The 18503-nt window shown below is 47.3% G+C and overlaps 2 protein-coding genes across 4 annotated transcripts in view; one reads left to right on the top strand and one right to left on the bottom strand.

Moving 5' to 3' along the window:
• Positions 1-18503, top strand: part of SLC5A10 (solute carrier family 5 member 10) — a 97839-nt gene that overhangs the window by 54015 nt on the left and 25321 nt on the right. The gene's annotated exons all lie outside the window — the stretch shown is intronic.
• Positions 1-18503, bottom strand: part of FAM83G (family with sequence similarity 83 member G) — a 39341-nt gene that overhangs the window by 18868 nt on the left and 1970 nt on the right. For both annotated transcript variants that reach the window (XM_033166964.1, XM_033166966.1), the window contains exon 3: positions 7284-7451. In XM_033166964.1, coding sequence (XP_033022855.1) covers positions 7284-7451 — 168 coding nt within the window. The remainder of the gene's footprint in view (positions 1-7283; positions 7452-18503) is intronic.

The raw sequence follows: 18503 nt of genomic DNA, 5'->3' as shown, positions 1-18503 counted from the left end.
AAGCCGGCAAGCGGTAGAAACTGTATGGCTGTTCTCCTCCCAGTAATATGGTATTGGTAGCAGTCCTAGCAATTGACAGCATCGCATTGGCTGTTGCAGATATGTGTGTCAAGACGGCAGGAGGTTTCAGAATGTAAGCAGATTGTCCAGAAAGAAAAAATGTGACTAAGGCCATAACCCTATGCACACTTACCTAGGAGCAAGCACCACTGAAAACGATGCTGCTTGCTCATGAGTAAACATGCACAGGATTATGCTTTTAATGAGGAAGCCGATAGCTCTGGTGGATGATAATTAATAGTGATTTATGATCTGAGTAATACCGCTTCAAACAATGCCTCTACTTTTGAACGGGAAGCATGACCTCCAATCAGGCTACTTGCTGGCAATAATACTTGCTGGTGCCTCCTCTGAAACAATTATTTGAATCTGCGTTGCAAAACCACGCATTTGCCTTTATGAACAGTTGCGCCAAACATGCAGTGTCAGCACGCGAGAAAGCAGAAAGCTCTACTGAGCTTAAAGGGACATGTTTTGGACAGCCCTGGTCTTTCTTCCCCAGTTGTTCCACAAGTTCTGCTGTCAGGGCTGGAGTCAGACACAGGTCAACACGAAAGACGCCGGGCTCCGTTGTCAGTGAAGTTAACTCTTTAGTCAAGGAAACGACATACAACTCAGCAACCCTTCCCAGTAGGTGTTACTCCTATGGAGCAGTTGCTGGGACGGAAGATGCCTACATTTCACCTGGATGTTTCCCAAGCAATCTCAAACTGCGTCTCTGCACCTCCGGCCTCTGTTCTGCTCTCCTCATTATTCTGCACGTTCTTGGAGACCAGGAGGGGAGGGAACTTGTCGCAGCAGGAGAGGGAGACTCCCTGGATTCTTCAGCAGCCCCTTGACCCCCCTCCTCTGCTTCAGCCTCAGAGTCTGAACTGCTCTCTGACACAGGCTCATCCTGCTCACTCAACCCTGTTGCCTCTTCAGCATCCAGCACTTCCTCCTAATCTCCCTCTGACCTCTCCTCGGTGCCCCACCACCAATCCCCTGGCTCTGAGCCTTCCTCCTCTGGGGGTTTCCCTTTAGGGTTCCCCAGCTGTTGCCTCCTTCCCCCCTTTGTCCTGCCATTCCCTGACACCGACATCCTGCTCATTGTCCCCAAAGCAGTTTTAAGGCAGACAGTCTCCTGACTAATAGGTTAGGCTTGTTTTTGGTTTTGGCTGCGTTTTTGTCTCCCACGATACAAAGCAAGGAGGGCTCCTCTTTGTTGAGGTTTCTGACATTCCCCGGTTTCTGCCGCAGCCAGATGCCATTCGGCCGACACATCACTACTTGGAAGAAGAGTTGTCTGACCCAAAAAGTGAGGGCCAGCCTCAGAGCATGCGTCATCCCTTTTCAGAAAAGCACAAAAGGGGAAAAGGCGTTCTTTGGGCAACACCCATCTAAGAAAAGAAGAAGAAGGGAGAAAAATCACCGAACACTCTTGCAGCAGCAAAAAAATGCCCAGCTTCCTCCTCTCACGGATGGCATCATCATTAAGGAAGGCCTGTTTGTTTAAGCACCCAATAGGAAGAACAACAGAAGCAAACACCCGCAGATGAATGAGTGACCCGGGAACAACACAATCTCCGCTTCAGCAAAGGGGTGACTCACTTGGCAAACACTCTCTCGTTTGATAGGGTTTCTCATTTGATAGGGTTTCCTGAGGTGGTGTGTGTGTTGACCCATTGCACTAGCTAGTCGAAGCTTGCCTACTGCAGAAATCAACGTCAGGGTGGCTCAGGCGTAGCCCGCGTAGCATTGCTCCCACCTTGCTTTAACGGGCAAAGGTTTGCGAAACTAAGAATGCAAGGATGCAATAAGTAAGAAGGCCGCTGGCTCAGACCAAAGGCCTATCTAGCCAGTGTGGTGTAGTGGTTAAGAGCGGTGGACTCGTAATCTGGTGAACCGGGTTCGCGTCTCCGCTCCTCCACATGCAGCTGCTGGGTGACCTTGGGCTAGTCACACTTCTCTGAAGTCTCTCAGCCCCACTCACCTCACAGAGTGTTTGTTGTGGGGGAGGAAGGGAAAGGAGAATGTGAGCCGCTTTGAGACTCCTTCGGGTAGTGAAAAGCGGGATATCAAATCCAAACTCCTCCTCCTCCTTTTCTTCTTCTTCTAGTCCATCTTCTGCTTTCCAGCCGATGTTAAATTTGATCCCCGGCATCTCTGGGTAGGATGGGGATAAAGACATCCCCCCACCCCGATATATGGCGAAGCTGAAAGTTGGAAGTTTCAGAACAGAAGAAAGCATTTCTCACACATCACCTAGTGGGACTTGCTCCCGCAAGAGGCAGTGGTGGCCACCAACTGAGATGACTTGAAAAAAGGATAAGGCAAATTCATGGAAGGTAACGCTATCAAACGCTATTTATGGTCTGAAGCTCAACCTCAAAAAAACTAAGATCATGGCCACTGGTCCCATCACCTCCTGGCAAATAGAAGGGGAAGAAATGGAGGCAGTGAGAGATTTCACTTTCTTGGGCTCCATGATCACTGCAGATGGTGACAGCAGTCACGAAATTAGAAGACGCCTGCTTCTTGGGAGAAAAGCAATGACAAACCTAGACAGCATCTTAAAAAGCAAAGACATCACCTTGCCGACAAAGGTCCGTATAGTTAAAGCTATGGTTTTCCCAGTAGTGATGTATGGAAGTGAGAGCTGGACCATCAAGAAGGCTGATTGCCGAAGAATTGATGCTTTTGAATTATGGTGCTGGAGGAGACTCTTGAGAGTCCCATGGACTGCAAGAAGATCAAACCTATCCATTCTCAAAGAAATCAGCCCTGAGTGCTCACTGGAAGGGCAGATCCTGAAGTTGAGGCTCCAATACTTTGGCCACCTCATGAGAAGAGAAGACTCCCTGGAAAAGACCCTGATGTTGGGAAAGATGGAGGGCACAAGGAGAAGGGGACAACAGAGGATGAGATGGTTGGACAGTGTTCTCGAAGCTACTAACATGAGTTTGGCCAAACTGCGGGAGGCAGTGAAGGATAGGCGTGCCTGGCGTGCTCTGGTCCATGGGGTCACGAAGAGTCGGACACGACTGAACGATTGAACAACAACAACAACAACAACAACAACAACAACAACAACAAACGCTATCAATGGCTACTAGCCATTATGACTATGTTCCGCCTCCACAACTGGAGGCAGGAATGCTTCTCATACCCGTTGCTGGAAATTTCAGGAAGGAAAAGTGCTCATGAGCTCGAATCCTGCTTGCTGGTTTCCCATAGGCTCTCTAAATCTCGGGAAAACCTTTGGGGAAAAAACCCTTAAAAAAAACAAAACACCCACTAATTCCATCACGATTGCTCCCTCCAAACCTCCTTTCTCAAAGTCCAACTCTCCAAAGGCTTTGAAGGTCAGTGCAAAGGCTTGTGGGATTGCTAGCTGCTATTTTCGCTCCATTTTCACGCTCTTTTAGGGCTGCTTTCTCCCCTTTCTGGGCCACATCCAGGTTCGCAAAGATACGTGCATAAATGGGGAGTTTCTTGCGTTCATTTACCTAGCTGTATCCATCAGAAACAATTTCCTTGGAAAGGTGCGAGTTTTACAGCCATTCATATCTCCAACCCACCTTTGAGGTTGTCGGTCGCTGAGCCGGTTTTCCCAACTGCGGTAGCTTCCTCAGAACTGGCTTGCATCCTAAAGTATTTCCTGGGAGAGGTGTGCCATTTCCCGAGCAGCGCAATAGATATGGATTGCAGAATGAAAAGCTGAACGGGGAATATGTCAAGTATGCCTCCTTTTCCCTTGAACCAGCCGAGTCTAGGTCAGAGGCTGTGGTGTTTATGAGACCCACGGGTTAAAGTACGATTGCGGGCTTGAAAACGAAACCACAAGCTCTTGACTTTGGCACAGCTGACGCTTGACATCCAAAAGGGCAAAATGTGTGGCTCTGATTCACCAGCTGAGTCCCTGAGTTTCCCCGCGGTTGCTCTTTGACAGCCTTCCACCATCACACATGGCCTTTTCAGCTGTGATTGAGAACACCAAGAGTGTTCTTCCTCTGTTTTCAACACCCTTATGCACCATGATCATGGTTACGCTGTTGTAAGAAATTATGGTCATATATTGTTTGCTTGGAACACTTATGAACATTTATTTTATATTTGTGTGTGTGTGTGTATGTATATGTGTGTGTGTGTACCTATATATATATATATATTAAATGTTCATAAGTGTTCCAAGCAAACAAGGCCACATGTCTGAAGCAGCACAGGAAGACAGTCCTGACACCATTTTGACTCCTGACGCCATTTTGACTCTCAAAACTGACCAAATGTTTACCAAATGGGTCTCTGCAAGGAAGGAGGGGTGAGGGAGTTTTTCCATTGTCCCAGGGATTAAAAGAGATTACCATCTCAAAGGAATGGCCAGGCTACTGAGAAAAGGCAATCAGATAATGCCTTTTTGTGTGATGTAGGTGTGATGTATCTGGGGCTTTGGGCTGCAGCTCTTCTGTGATGTATGTGTGAGGTTTCTGGGGGGTGGGGTGGACGCCAAGGGGGGATTTTTGGAAATGTGTTTTTAAGGACAGGCAGCCCTTTGTTTGGGGTCCTTCCCTGCTCACCTGTGTGTGAGGAAGGTACCCTGTTGCAACAGAACAATAAAGATCAAGCTTTCTTGATCTAATTATTCTCTGGTTGGCCTCTGTTTTTTACTCCTACCGATGGAGAACCTGCAAAGGACTTTACAAGGGCTCTTGTGTACCCCATAAGGGAATAAGGGCAGATTTTTTCTTATAACAACGCCACCATAAGACAGGGGCCCCCAAACTAGGCCCGGGGGCCGGATGTGGCCCAATCGCCTTCTAAATCCGGCCCGCGGACGGTCGGTCCCGGGTGGTCTGGGAGTCAGCTGTTTTTACATGAGTAGAATGTGTCCTTTTATTTAAAATGCATCTCTGGGTTATTTGTGAGGCATAGGAATTCGTTCATTATTTTTTTCAAATATAGTCTGCCCCCTGCCCCAAGGTCTGAGGGACAGTGCACCGGAACCCTACTGAAAAAGTTTGCTGACCCCTGGCATAAGATTTTCGGCATTGTGGATTGACTCAGCGCTGTGGCTGAGAATGTGAGCTCACAGCCAGGAAGTCTCTGACTTCATTCTTCTTCTTTCAATTTATATACCACCCTTTATCAAAAGATCCCAGGGCAGTGTACAATATTAAAAACACATTAGAGGACTTCAATGATAAAAAAACATAATAAGAAAGCATACAGACAGCCTAATAGTAAAACTTTCATAATAATAACAGTCCTCTCCCCAACACTTTTAAAGGCACAGATTGTTTAATAGCCAGAGGCCTGGGTAAAGAGGAATGTTTTTGCCTAGTTCTGAAATACATGTAAGGTGAGCCTCTCTGGGGAGAGCATTCCACAATTGGGGAGCCACCACAGAAAAGGCCCGCTCTCTTCATTGCGTTGCAAGGGACCTCAGAGGCCATGTAGTCCAACCCTCTCATCTAGGATTTGCAGTGCAGGATCTTTCGAGTGCACAATCCCTTACAGTTGGGCATTCAGTCTCTGCTTAAACACTTCCAGTGAAAGTGAGTCTGCCACCTCCTGAGGCAGGCGGTTCTCCTGTTGAACACCTTCGCAATGTTAAAATTTTTCTCCTAAATCTGCTTCTCTACTGTTTCCACACATGTGGTTCTAGATCTTTCCTCTGGAGCAACAGAGAACGAGCCCACTCCACCTTCTGAGTGACACACCTTCAGATGTTTGAAGGATGGTTCAAATCTCACTGTGTAGTCATTCTCTCTTAGCCTCAGTTTCCCCCCTCTGCAAAATGGGGATAATAATTTTCAGAGATGCATACGCTCTCGGCTAAACAAATTGGAATTATGTGCCAAAGACTGTTTTATTCCCCTAATGTTGTATTTTTTTAAAAAAAATATATATGCATATATTCTCTTCTAATAATTTATTCTGCCATCTCGACTGTTTTCTACAAATTATGCTGGCTTTGCTGCTCACAAGAAAGGACAAGTAGCTGTGCAGGTCACTGACTGAAGTGTTTGTACTGACCCCTGGGAATTTATTTTACTGTACCTACTTTTATGGCGTAAAATATTTTGTAAAAATACAAAAAAAGTATTTTTAAAGATACTTTCAAGCATATCTTTACATGCATCAGTCCTAGAATCTTTGTGGTTTTTTGTTTTTTGTTTTTAAAAAAATAATTCTCAGGAAGTTGAATTCGATACCAAATTTTGCAGGTTTCCTGGGCCTGTGTGACATATACACAAACCTTCGGCCCACTTTCTGGGGCTGTTGAAAGGATTGTTGAGAGAGTGCGATGTGAAACTCATCAAAGACTTTACTTACAACAAATACATATTGGGTTGTACCTTCTCATATTGGGAGAAGGCTGGTCCTTCTCCGACTTAGACCCGTTGCAATTGATGGGCGTGACTAGGGATGCGGGTGGCGCTGTGGTCTAAACCACTGAGCCTCTTGGGCTTGCCGATCAGAAGGTTGACGGTTCGAATCCGCACAATGGGGTGAGCTCCTGTTGCTTGGTCCCTGCTCCTGCCAACCTAGCTGTTCGAAAGCACACCAGTGCAAGTAGATAAATAGATACTGCTGTGGCGGGAAAGTGAACAGCATTTCCATGCACTCTGGCTTCTGTCACGGTGTCCTGTTGCGCCAGAAGTGGTTTAGTCATGCTGGCCACATGACCCGGAAAGCTGTCTGTGGACAAATGCGAGATGAACGCCACAACTCCATAGTCGCATTCAACTGGACTTAACCATCCAGGGTTCCTTTACCTTTACCATTCACTTCCTCTGAGTAGAACTGTTGAATTTGGTTGGATACAGCCCATCCATAGAATTATAGAGCTGGGACCACGGGCGTCATCTACTCCAACCCCCTGCAAATGCAGGAATCTATTGCCCAGCGTGGGGCTCGAACCCACGACCCTGAGATTAAGAGTCGCATGCTCTACTGACAGAGCTGCTGGCAGAACTGGTGCCATGGTGACTCTGCATGCAAACCCAGGACCTTCCTACCTGGATATATCAATGGATGGTGAGTTCTTCCACCTTCTTTAAAGCAAAGGGCATGGAATTTGGGAAAGTTGCAATTTCAGTACTGAGAAGCTAGTAATGGGAGGAGCTACTGATTACACCTTTGGCTCATAGAGATCGCTTTGTGTTTAAGGCGCAGCCAGAGGTCCCTTTTTCCTACAGAAATCTAACAGGATGACTCTTAGGGATCAGGGCTAGCCTTACCTTTAGGTGTCCGGCGTGCATCTGGGCTCGCTCGCACATCTGGAGGAAATACTTCAAGTTGGTCTCGTCCAAGATGATGTAGATGCCCACTTTCCGCTTGAAACCTGCGTCCAGGAGATCTTTGAAGATGTCTACATCTGTGAACATATCCATGACCACAGCAACAACCTGTGGAGAGAGGAAGAGCACCGATCACACACTTTCAAGCGTATCTTTGCATTCATGAGGGCTAGAAACTTGATGGCGCTAGGAAGCAAACTTCCGCTGGCAGGGTAGGGCGAGCTTAGAATAATACGTGAATTGTGTTGGGGATTTAGCTTGGTAACAAAGGCCTTCTCTGCCTCAGTTTGCTCTCTGTTGGAGTGGCCCTTCCTTCTTGGTAGAAAGCAGATTGTACCTCCCCCTCCTTTGTTTTGCATATTCCTTCTTTGGCTTAAAAAATTAATCATCCTGATTATATTGTGTTCAGAGCCTTTCATTCCAGCATATCAGCAGGTTTCCTTGTGTAAATGTAAAGGTAAAGGGACCCCTGACCGTTAAGTCCAGTCGCGGACAACTCTGGGGTTGCGGCACTCATCTTGCATTACTGGCCGAGGGAGCCGGTGTACAGCTTCCGATGACTAAGCCACTTCTGGTGAACCAGAACAGCACACGGAAACGCTGTTTACCTTCCTGCCGGAGTGGTACCTACTTATCTACTTGCACTTTGACATGCTTTCCAACTGCTAGGTGGACAGGAGCTGGGACTGAGCAATGGGAGCACAGCGCCACCTCTGTCCCACCCTTCTGTAAACCATTCATTACGGTAATTTAGCATTGCTTCCATATATATATAATTATTATTAAATTTTCTGTTTTACAATTTAGAATATTCATTTAGACAACCTTAAAATATCAGTGACTTCCCTTCTTCTCTTTCCATGGTTCATTTTGCATAGCATAAATCCCTGCATATTTTAGATAGACTAAACCATTCGGTATTCCATTATTACTTCCATCAAAATTTACACTGTTGAATTTATCTTACTGCTGCTAATGTTTTTACAGTTTCAATAAACACTTTCCAATCTTCTTTAAACAAATGTTCTTCTTGTTCTCTTATTCTATAAGTTAGTTCCGCAAGCTGTGCATATTCCAACAGTTTAAGTTGTCATTCTTCTTTGTTTGGGACCTCACTCATTTTCCATTTTTGGGCTAACAAAACAGTGGTGTACATAAATAACCATTTTCCATCTGAATTATCCCCAACAAAAAAGGCTCTTTTTTTTTTTTTGGAAAGGTGCTTTTAAATATTTTTTCAATTCATTATAAATTATTTCCCAATACTCCTTTACCCCTTTATAGTTCCACCACATATGAAAGAATGTACCCTCGACCTCATTGCATCTCCTTACTTCCTCTCATTGCTTCCTCTCTATGGGAGGTAAGGATGCTCTCACCTGACCCATTTCACAGATTTGGAAGCTGAGGCACAGATGGCTAAGTGGCATGCTTAATTATGCTATCAACTCAGTCCACTAAATGCAGATCTATCGATCAGGCAGTGCCTCTCGTCCTGACCTACTTAAGCTTCCCCACAGTGCAGAGCAGGCCAATTTGCTAGCTGCCTGACGTCACAGCCCTCTCAACATCTTTGTCATCATTGAATAATGATCTGTAGCTGTTTTCTATATACTGTACAGCTTATTGCAAATGTACAAAGCACTTTGTAATTATTATTAATGTATAGCCTTTCCACTGCCCATTGCAAACGTGCAACGCACTTCGTGCACAGTTTATTGACTTCCTTATCCTATTTACATTGCACCTATCCTCCAAGCAGCTCGAGGTGCCACGCATGGCTTCTCCCCAGCCCCATTTCACCCTCACAACAACCCTGTGAGGTAGGTTCGGCTGGGAAGCAGTGACTGGCCCCAGGCCACAGAGGCTCCCTGCTTAACCTGGGTTGCTATAAGGAAATGTTTGCGTTCGTGCTGGCAAGAGGAGGGTTGCAGCTTCGCTGGAAAACTGCTATAGCACACAAACAGTTTGGAAAGTGGCAACCGCTGTCAGAGAGAGGATTAACCTGGAGGCCGGGCTGAACAAATGCAGCTAGACAAATAGCACCCTGCGTCTGCTTGCTAAGGTAGTTCTGTTTGCTTGGAGGCACCGGTCGGTATCTGCTGCCTGGCTGGAAGCTAAGTTGCCTTTGTGTAGGCTCCAAAGCCATCTTTGAAGATTTCGCTTCCAAAGCGACCTTCTCGGCTTATATTTTTTCCCTTTCTGAATCAGGGTTGTTTTGCAGCATTTCTCCGCCTAACGTGGAAAACATTCAGAGCTCTGTAAATCCTGTGCTGCAGCAATTTCGTAGAACCGTGGAGCTGGAAGGGACCCAAGGGTCATCTAGTCCAACCCCCTGCAAAGCAGGAATCTCAGCTAAAGCATCCATGACAGGTGGCCACCCAACCTCTGCTTAAAAACCTCCAAGGAAGGAGAGCTCACAAATCCTCACGTAAAATGTCAAGGATCAATTATAAAATGTATTCTTTCTAAAAACTGGGCAAAGAGGGAGCAAGGGAGAGTGTTCCAGTGTTCCAGAATTGTGGGGCCAACACCGAGAAGGTTTCCACCAATCAGATATCCGCTAAAGGTTTAGCTTGTATCCTGCTATGGTTCCGCAAACCTCTTTCCCACTGCCAGATATTATTTTTTCCATACTGATCGGTCTTAAGCATAGATTCCACCCCCCCTCTCTCTCATTGTCTTCTGCTTCTTCTCCCTTAGATTTGAACACACCAGCTGGGTATTCAGAATATGCTGTCGGTCTGCATTTCTGAATGGATTAGAAACACAGGGGCATTAATGTCGCTGTGGTTTAGATTCCTTCCAGGCTGTTTATGGAAGTGGAGAGGCTGCGTGGTCCTTACTTTCCTCTTTTAATTAGCGTGTATAAAATGTCAGGTCATTTCGGTACTGGAGAAAAACAGGGGCATTATTAATTCACCTGTTTTCCCACCTTCTCAAAGGTGGCTGCTGGTCTGCGTCCAGAAACACACAATTAAGAGTCGGACGGTAACTGTTGGGAAAGCCAGAGGTAAGAACAAAGTGAATTTTGCTCAGCACACCTGTTTTTTCTCCCTCTCCTTTCATCTCCAGGACGCCAAGCATTTTGAATCCTGCAATTACTAACCGAGATTCACAGTTTTGGGGGGAGGTGCGAGTGTGGGGGAGAATGGGATTGTGCCGTAGAGAAAGGAACCCACTGGAGGTCAGGTTGCAAAAGCATCTTTTGGGAAGCTGGTTTTAAGTGGTAGGCTTTAGGTTGTTGAGAAGCAGCTGAATTGGTGTGAATTGTTGCCTTTGAAATCTCAGAACCCCTTTCAGCACAGGCTGTGCTATTGAGAACATCAGGAGTGCCCTTCAACTGGATCAGACCAAAGGCCCATCTTAGCACAACATCCTCTTTCCCACGGGGGCGGCCAACCAGAAGCCAGTTGTGAAGCCCCAAGGCAAAATACGAAGGCAACAGCCCTCAACATTATGACTCCCAAGTATACGACCTTTGCAGGTGGAGGTACTGTTTCACACTCATGGTTCCCAGCACTAGGAATGGAGGTTTCAAGTTTCTGGCGGTTGCTTTTCACTGGCCATACTGCCAAATCTTTAGCTTATCTTCCTTCGTGTCAGAATGTGACAATCCTGGATTTTTCTCTCTGGTGCATTTTGGCAAAAACATTTTGTAGCTCATAGAATTGTAGATGGCTAGGAATGATTCCATCCTACTTGGATAGCAAAGCGGGCTCACTTGATCCCGTGTGCCAGGATCACGATCCAAATTGGACCAGTGGCCCAATTCAGTACCCAGCTGCTCAAGACTTGCCGCTATCAGCTCCAGTTTTGCACTGTGGCTCTCTTAAGCCTCTCTGTCTGTCTGTTGCTCTGCCTCCGGCTCCCGGCGGTGCCCTGGCGAGTGACATCATCAAACCACGCCGCCGAACTCAGAGCCGGCCGCCATGTTGCGAGGGGCAGAGAGGCAGGATCCGCTGCTGGGGCAGCGCTGTGAGGGGGTGGTGGGGCCAAGCCTGAAAAACCGGGGCGGCTGATTTCAAGTCAGAAGCTGTGATGCCTTTACCAAATGCTGGGACCGTATGACGTTGGCTGACACCCAACAAAGCTTGTGCAGATCTGTTATCACCCAGAGTTCCATCTAGAAGCTTCTCTCGCACACTCGAATAGGATTTTGTTGAGTCTTTATCCCCACCACAATTGTTTGTGCCACAGAGGCCTTATGTCATCTGGGCAGATTCGAGAGGCGATTATTCTTCCACACTGAGGGAAGGTATCTCCAAAGAACTTTGACCTTGTGTTTGCTGCTCTGCTCTGCTTTATTGTCCTTCTACACGGTGCGCTCAGCTCAGCGTGATCCCTGCTCTGACCAAGGTCCATTCCCACACAGGCCAGGTTGAATCAGTGCGAGGGGAATGCGCCGCTTTCATAGAATGAGAGCTTGGAGCCCAGTGCCAGATTTCCATACAGTCATATTCATGTTACATCTGCTTCTGCTTGTGTGTTTTCGTCTTGCATCCCGCCGCAACCCAGAAGTACCTGAATGGGTTACTTCAGCGTTTCGCTGCTTGCGCATGTGCAGAAGCACTGAATCGTGCTTGGCTCCCAGTACGTTTCTGAGCATAATTCGAAGTGTTAAAGCCCTAAATGGCCTGGGCCCAGTATACCTGAAAGAGCATCTCCACTCCCATCACTCAGCCCAGACACTGAGGTCCAGCTCCGAGGGCCTTCTGGCAGTTCCCTCCCTGCGAGAAGTGAGGTTACAGGGAACCAGGCAGAGGGCCTTCTCAGTAGTGGCACCCACCCTGTGGAACGCCCTCCCACCAGATGTCAAAGACTTTTAGAAGACATCTGAAGGCAGCCCTGTTTAGGGAAGCTTTTAATGTTTAATAGACTATTGTATTTTAATATTTTGGACTACCGCTTGGACTACTGCAATGCGCTCTATGTGGGGCTACCTTTGAAGGTGACCCAGAAACTGCAATTAATCCAGAATGCGGCAGCTAGACTGGTGACTGGGAGTGGCCGCCGGGACCACATAACACCGGTCCTGAGAGATCTACATTGGCTCCCAGTACGTTTCCGAGCACAATTCAAAGTGTTGGTGCTGACCTTTAAAGCCCTAAACGGCCTCGGTCCTGTATACCTGAAGGAGCGTCTCCACCCCCATCATTCAGCCCGGACACTGAGATCCAGGGCCGAGGGCCTTCTGTCGGTTCCCTCACTGCAAGAAGCAAAACTACAGGGAACCAGGCAGAGGGTCTTCTTGGTAGTGGCGCCCACCCTGTGGAACGCCCTCCCATCAGAAGTCAAGGGAATAAACAACTACCTGACATTCAGAAAATACCTGAAGGCAGCCCTGTTTAGGGAAGTTTTTAAACTGTGATATTTTAAATGTATTTTAATGTTTGATGGAAGCCGCCCAGAGTGGCTGGGGAGACCCAGCCAGATGGGCGGGGTACAAATAATAAATTATTATTATTATTATTTTGTTGGAAGCTGCCCAGAGTGGCTGGGGAAACCCAGCCAGATGGGCAGGGTATAAATAAATTATTATTATTATTATTATTATTATTATTATTATTATTATTATTAGCTTGTGCAGATACACTGTAAACCTCATTGGAATATGGCTTGGGTGCTGTGAAGGAACACATGGAATGAGCCCAGGCAATGCTCGTCTGTAGCCGCTGGTGCATACTCAAAATGGGTTACGTTTCCCAAACAATGCTCCTGACCTGCCATTCACAGTTTCCCACCTCTGCTACGTGGGAGAAGGCCTTGAACGTTCTTGCCAATGGAGAAATGGCTCTGACTTAGCCGTCAAGGTGATTGCCAGTCTTGAGAGATGGGGAAATGCATGAAGTGGGGGCAGCAGCAAATACTCACGGCTAAGAGAGGACAGGAAGATGTCAAGCCAGCTGGAGGTGGATCTCAGAAGGATAGATCCAGTTATCAGAAGCACTGGGGTTCCTCCACATCACCCAGAAACCATTAAATTTGGAATATACTTTATGAGTGGTGTGGAACTCATCAGCTAATATGCATAATGGCCAGCCATTGTGCACATTCGCCATGGAGAATGTGGACAGTCCACAAAAGCTCGTGTCATAAGCAAGGGCCGTAGCTCAATGGTAGAACAACTGCTTTGCATGTAGGAGGTCCTGGGTTCAGTCCCTAGCATCTCTAGGTAGGATGGAAACCCTGGATAGTCTCTGCCAGACAGTGTGGACAACACTGAGCTAGCTGGACCAGTGGTCAAACTCAGTGTAAGGCAACTTCCTGTGCTCCTAATAAATTTTTTGGTCCTGAAGGTGCCACCGCAAGACTTGCACTAGCCAGCCTGGTAAGCCCCAAAGCAGGGCATGAAGCCTCCTCCTGCCAACAACCCAAAGGTGGACTTCCTCTGAACTTGGAGCTTCCATATAGCCATGGTGACTAATGGTGGCCATCCTGCCTGCGTCTGATGAATGTTCCAAGCTAGCGAATGACAGTATGGACTAGGGATGGTGTGATTGTTCCACAGTCATGCTTCGTAAGCCGTTCAGCCACACATGCATGGCCACCCATGTCGCTGCATCTCCAGAGGAATACTTTGTCCACCTGACACACCAACCGCTGGGTCGCAGCGAAGCCTCTAAAACGGACACTTCAGGTGCTATGAATGTTGCAGAAGGGCGACAAGCATCCTTCCGCATGTCCGTTTTTGGCCAACAGGGAGACACAAAGCGAGTTGAAGCTGGGAGCTCATTGGAAATTCGGGAAGATACTAAACCTCCCAAAAATTATTCCCAGCTCCAGAACAAGTTGCCCTAGGAGGAGTCAGATCCTCTATTTTTCTTTTTTTTTTATCTCGTTAAAGAAAACTTTGGGCAGAGAGGCCTTAAGTACAACATGTCCTACAATATCTTCCCTACCTGGTGACCGTAAGAGTTTATTTCGCCCACTCTCATTGATGGCTGCTTTCTGGCATTTGCTTCCCAATGAATCCCTTCAGAAAGGCTTCCTGGATTTTAAACCAGCCTCCCTAAGCTGGTGCCCTCTAGATAGCTTGGACCACAATTCCCATCAGCCCCAGCTAGAATGGCCGAGGGTTGGGACTGATGGGAACTGGAGTCCAACGGGGAGGATGTAAGAAAGCATTGACTTCTGTTCCAACCCAGGTTTGCCTCATGCAGCGCTGTTTCTCTTCTGCTGCAGTTTGGCTTCCGATCAAAACTGCGTTACTCATCTTGCGGCCTGCTGTGGTGGAATTTTACACAAGGAACTACGTTATCGTTACGTTACTGTGCGCCATCCATTTCAGTGCAAAGGAAACACCGCACAAATAGGTGCTGGTGCTGAGGAAAGCCATCAATTGCATATTATTTGCAGGCTGAAAACAGCATCGGCAGCTGCAAATGCCAAACGTTATCTGCTGGGTTGATTTCCATTCCGAGCACCAGCAATTTCCACTCCTATTTCAGCTGGAATTCTTCCAACATTCCCAGGTCCAACAGCATCTGGAGGGCACCAGGTTGAGGAGGGCTGGCTTGCAAGCAAAGCGGAGTCGCTTCTGCATGCTAGGTGAGACGGTGGGGACCTAAGATAGGAGTGCAACCTTTGGGGGCCAGCTTGGTATCATGCTAGCCTTGGTCTAGTTTGTCCAGCCAGCCCTTAGCGGAGTCAGCTTGGTCCTTTTCATGGAGAATCATTGGCTCTGACTCTCCCTTTTTTAACTGAGCAAATTATGAAGAGTGCAGCCACCCATCCCTTTGATGGGGCAATCGAAGGAGGACATCAAAGTGCCTTGCTGTGACCACAGATTTGATCACGGGTTGACTGTGCCTAACGCTCATTACATTTCCTTATTATTTGATGCAGCATAGCTTTAATTCCTAGCACAAGCTCGCTAGGAACTCCTTGCTGGATGGGAGCAAGGACCCATCTCTTCCCACCTTCAGTTTCCAAAGCAAATGTAACTGAGAGTGTCAGATTGCAAGAGAGAGTCTTGCTAGCACCTTTAAAGGTAAAGGGACCCCTGACCATTAGTTCCAGTCGCGGACGACTCTGGGGTTGCGACGCTCATCTCGCATTACTGGCCGAGGGAGCCGGCGTACAGCTTCCGGGTCATGTGGCCAGCATGAATAAGCCGCTTCTGGCGAAGCAGAGCAGCACACAGAAACGCCATTTACCTTCCCGCCAGAGCGGTACCTATTTATCTACTTGCACTGCATGCTTTTGAACTGCTAGGTTGGCAGGAGCAGGGACCGAGCAACAGGAGCTCACGTCATTGCAGGGATTCGAACCGCCGACCTTCTGATCAGCAAGCCCTAGGTTCTGTGGTTTAACCCACAGCACCACCCATGTCCCTTTAAAGACCAGTAAATTAATTGTGGAATATTCTTTCATGGGCCAGAGTCCACTTTGTCAAAAGGTCATCGCATGTTAGCTGCTTGCAGCATCTGGTGCTCTGAGATATGCTGCCCCTGAACATGGATGTTCCATAGTGTGTGAGCATGGCAAATACTTACAGACTGAGCTATCCTTTGTGGTTATATTCTGTTAAGGATGGGGAACCTGTGGCCCTCTAGTTGCTGTGGGACTCCAATTTCTATCGGCGCCAGCCAGAGTGTCTAGTGCTCAGGCACCATAGGAGACAGTCAAGCTACATCTGGAGGGCCACATGACACCCGTCCCTTGGTATGTATTCTAACAAGCAAAGCACAGTAATAATATGCATGATGTTTCTGCAGAAAATAAACCAGGGCTCTATAATTTAGTTTCTCATCAGCACCAGATGACTGGCAGCTGAATGTGTGAAGTGACTGTTGTGCCAAAGCAGAATGTGTGAGGTGACCTGGGATGCTTCATTTCCATGCGCAAGCAGCCCCTTGACGCTCCAGTCACCAAGTGAGGGGTCTACATGTGAGAGGGCTTCTCCACCCTTACATTTTGCCCTGCTTGTCCCAAGCATAGGTCTGCTCTTGAAAGCTCTGTGTCTGAGTGCGTTGTTTTATTTTTGCCCTGTGGAATCTCGTTCTTTAGTGCTCATTCAGAACAAACGTCAACTGGGGTTTTCCGCAGATAGTCATTTGCTCCGATGGAGCTTTAAAGACCGGGTTTTCATGGGGGAAAAGAAAGAGCGCTCATACACGGAGCTTTGAAGTGCCGATTGTGCCTGGAATGAGCAGGTGAAATTTAAACGTTGCTAAGCCCTGAAACAGCCTTCTCTGCCACGAGTTAAAACACCCTTAACCACCCATCTTGGTTTTCTAACGGTTGTCCTTGCTGCCCCATCCCTTTACAAAATGCCGCTGGAGTAGCAGCCAGCGGTGGTGCTCTCTAGAGGTTAGAATCACAGAACTTGGATGGGCCCCCGAGGGTCATCTAGTCCAACCCCCTGCGATGCACTCCCGACTCCCATTAGCCCTAGCCAGTCTGCCCAATGGGAAGGGATGGTGAGAGGTGGAGTCCAACAATATCTGCCTCCGTGGTTGGAGGCAGTAATGCTTCTGAATGGCAGTTGCTGGAAACCACGGGAGGGGAGAGTGATGCTTTCGCACTCGGCTCCCGCTTGTGGGTTTCCCTATAGGCATCTGGTTGGCCACTGTGAGAACAGGATGCTGGCCTAGATGGGCCACTGGCTCCTCTTATGGAAGGTACCTATTACCCCTGTTGCAACGGAAATATAGTTTTACTCCAGCTAGATTTGGCTAGGTTACTGAGAGCCAGCCTTCCCTAAAGTTTGAAGATGGATTTCAGGCACTGAGGTTATTCCGCCTCCCCACCCCACCCCTGTTACTATCCAAGCTGAAACTGATCAAGCGAAAACAGGAGGAGGACTGAGTGTGATATCAGGAGTGTGATGTTGATGAAGCTTAGGCACGAGGTTTCTGCTTTCTGTGGGTTCCAGCATGGATTGAAATTGTTTGCGGTTGATGTCGGATTTTACATGAGCAGCCGTTCGTCTTGCCCATGCTTGCAGCAGCCTGAGAAGTAGGTCAATGTTACTCCCATTTTACAGATGGGGAAACCGAGATGCAAGCTGCCCCAGGACACTGAGCCGCATTGGCGCTCTTTGGCTGCACGCTGATGCAGTAAAGGCCTGGGATGAAAGGCTGCCCTCCCTCCTCTTCCAGACTTAACACTCCGGGGTTTCTAATTGCAACAAATTGGGCTGCTTCTGTTCTGTGTTCTAACCTTGTCCCGCGACCTTTCCAAAAGGAAGGAAGGAAAGGATGGTTTGATTCCAACCATCGTTTAAGCTCGGAACCGTGGCTGGGGTTCTGGCTAGGACTGTGTGAAGGGAGTACTAGGGATGAAAAGAGTGCCACTGAGCACATGCAGAGTGCGTTTCGCCGCCGAATAACCATGCGTATCTGCAGTTGGGGAGCCACAGATCAGAAGCTGTGAATAGATGTGAATAGATAAACATTTGAAATTGGAATCAGAGGATATTTAAGGCTACAGTAATGTTAAGTTAAAATAGGATATAAGAAGTTAGAGCTGTGTAAGGTTTATTTTAGTAGGAACAAGATTATAGGTATATGATGATTATGATTTGTAAAGATTAAGATTAGTTGTGAGAAAGAAGATTTTACAATGTCATAAAGTTACTAAAGAAGATTAGAAATGAACGCAGAAGAGAGGATGTGAGGAGGTCCCAAAATAATGCTTATAAAGAGGATAAGGATAGTTAAATAAGTGTTTGTGTGTAAGTTTTTTTTGTATTTTTTGTAGTTTTTTGTAGTGTGTGTTGTATTTTGTGTGTTTTTTATTGTTAAAATTTAATAAATTCTTATTTTAAAAAAACACACAGAAGCTGCCACTTTCCTGATAGGTTTGTACCCCATAGTGCTGAGCACTGAGCAGAATGGTGAAGGCTACGTAAATGACTTTCTGGGGAGAAGAAGAGTTTGGATTTGATATCCCGCTTTATCACTACCCGAAGGAGTCTCAAAGCGGCTCACATTCTCCTTTCCCTTCCTCCCCCACAACAAACACTCTGTGAGGTGAGTGGGGCTGAGAGATTTCAGAGAAGTGTGACTAGCCCAAGGTCACCCAGCAGCTGCATGTGGAAGAGCGGGGAAGCGAACCCGGTTCCTCAGATTACGAGTCTACCACTCTTAACCACTACACCACACTGGCTCTCACCAGGTGGTCAAAGTACCAGAAGCAAGACTGAGTCTTCTC

The sequence above is a fragment of the Lacerta agilis genome, chromosome 13 (assembly GCF_009819535.1).
Source record: "Lacerta agilis isolate rLacAgi1 chromosome 13, rLacAgi1.pri, whole genome shotgun sequence".
NCBI lineage: Eukaryota > Metazoa > Chordata > Lepidosauria > Squamata > Lacertidae > Lacerta > Lacerta agilis.
The sequence above is the reverse complement of the archived record's forward strand: the minus strand, read 5'-3'. Positions and strand labels throughout refer to the sequence as shown.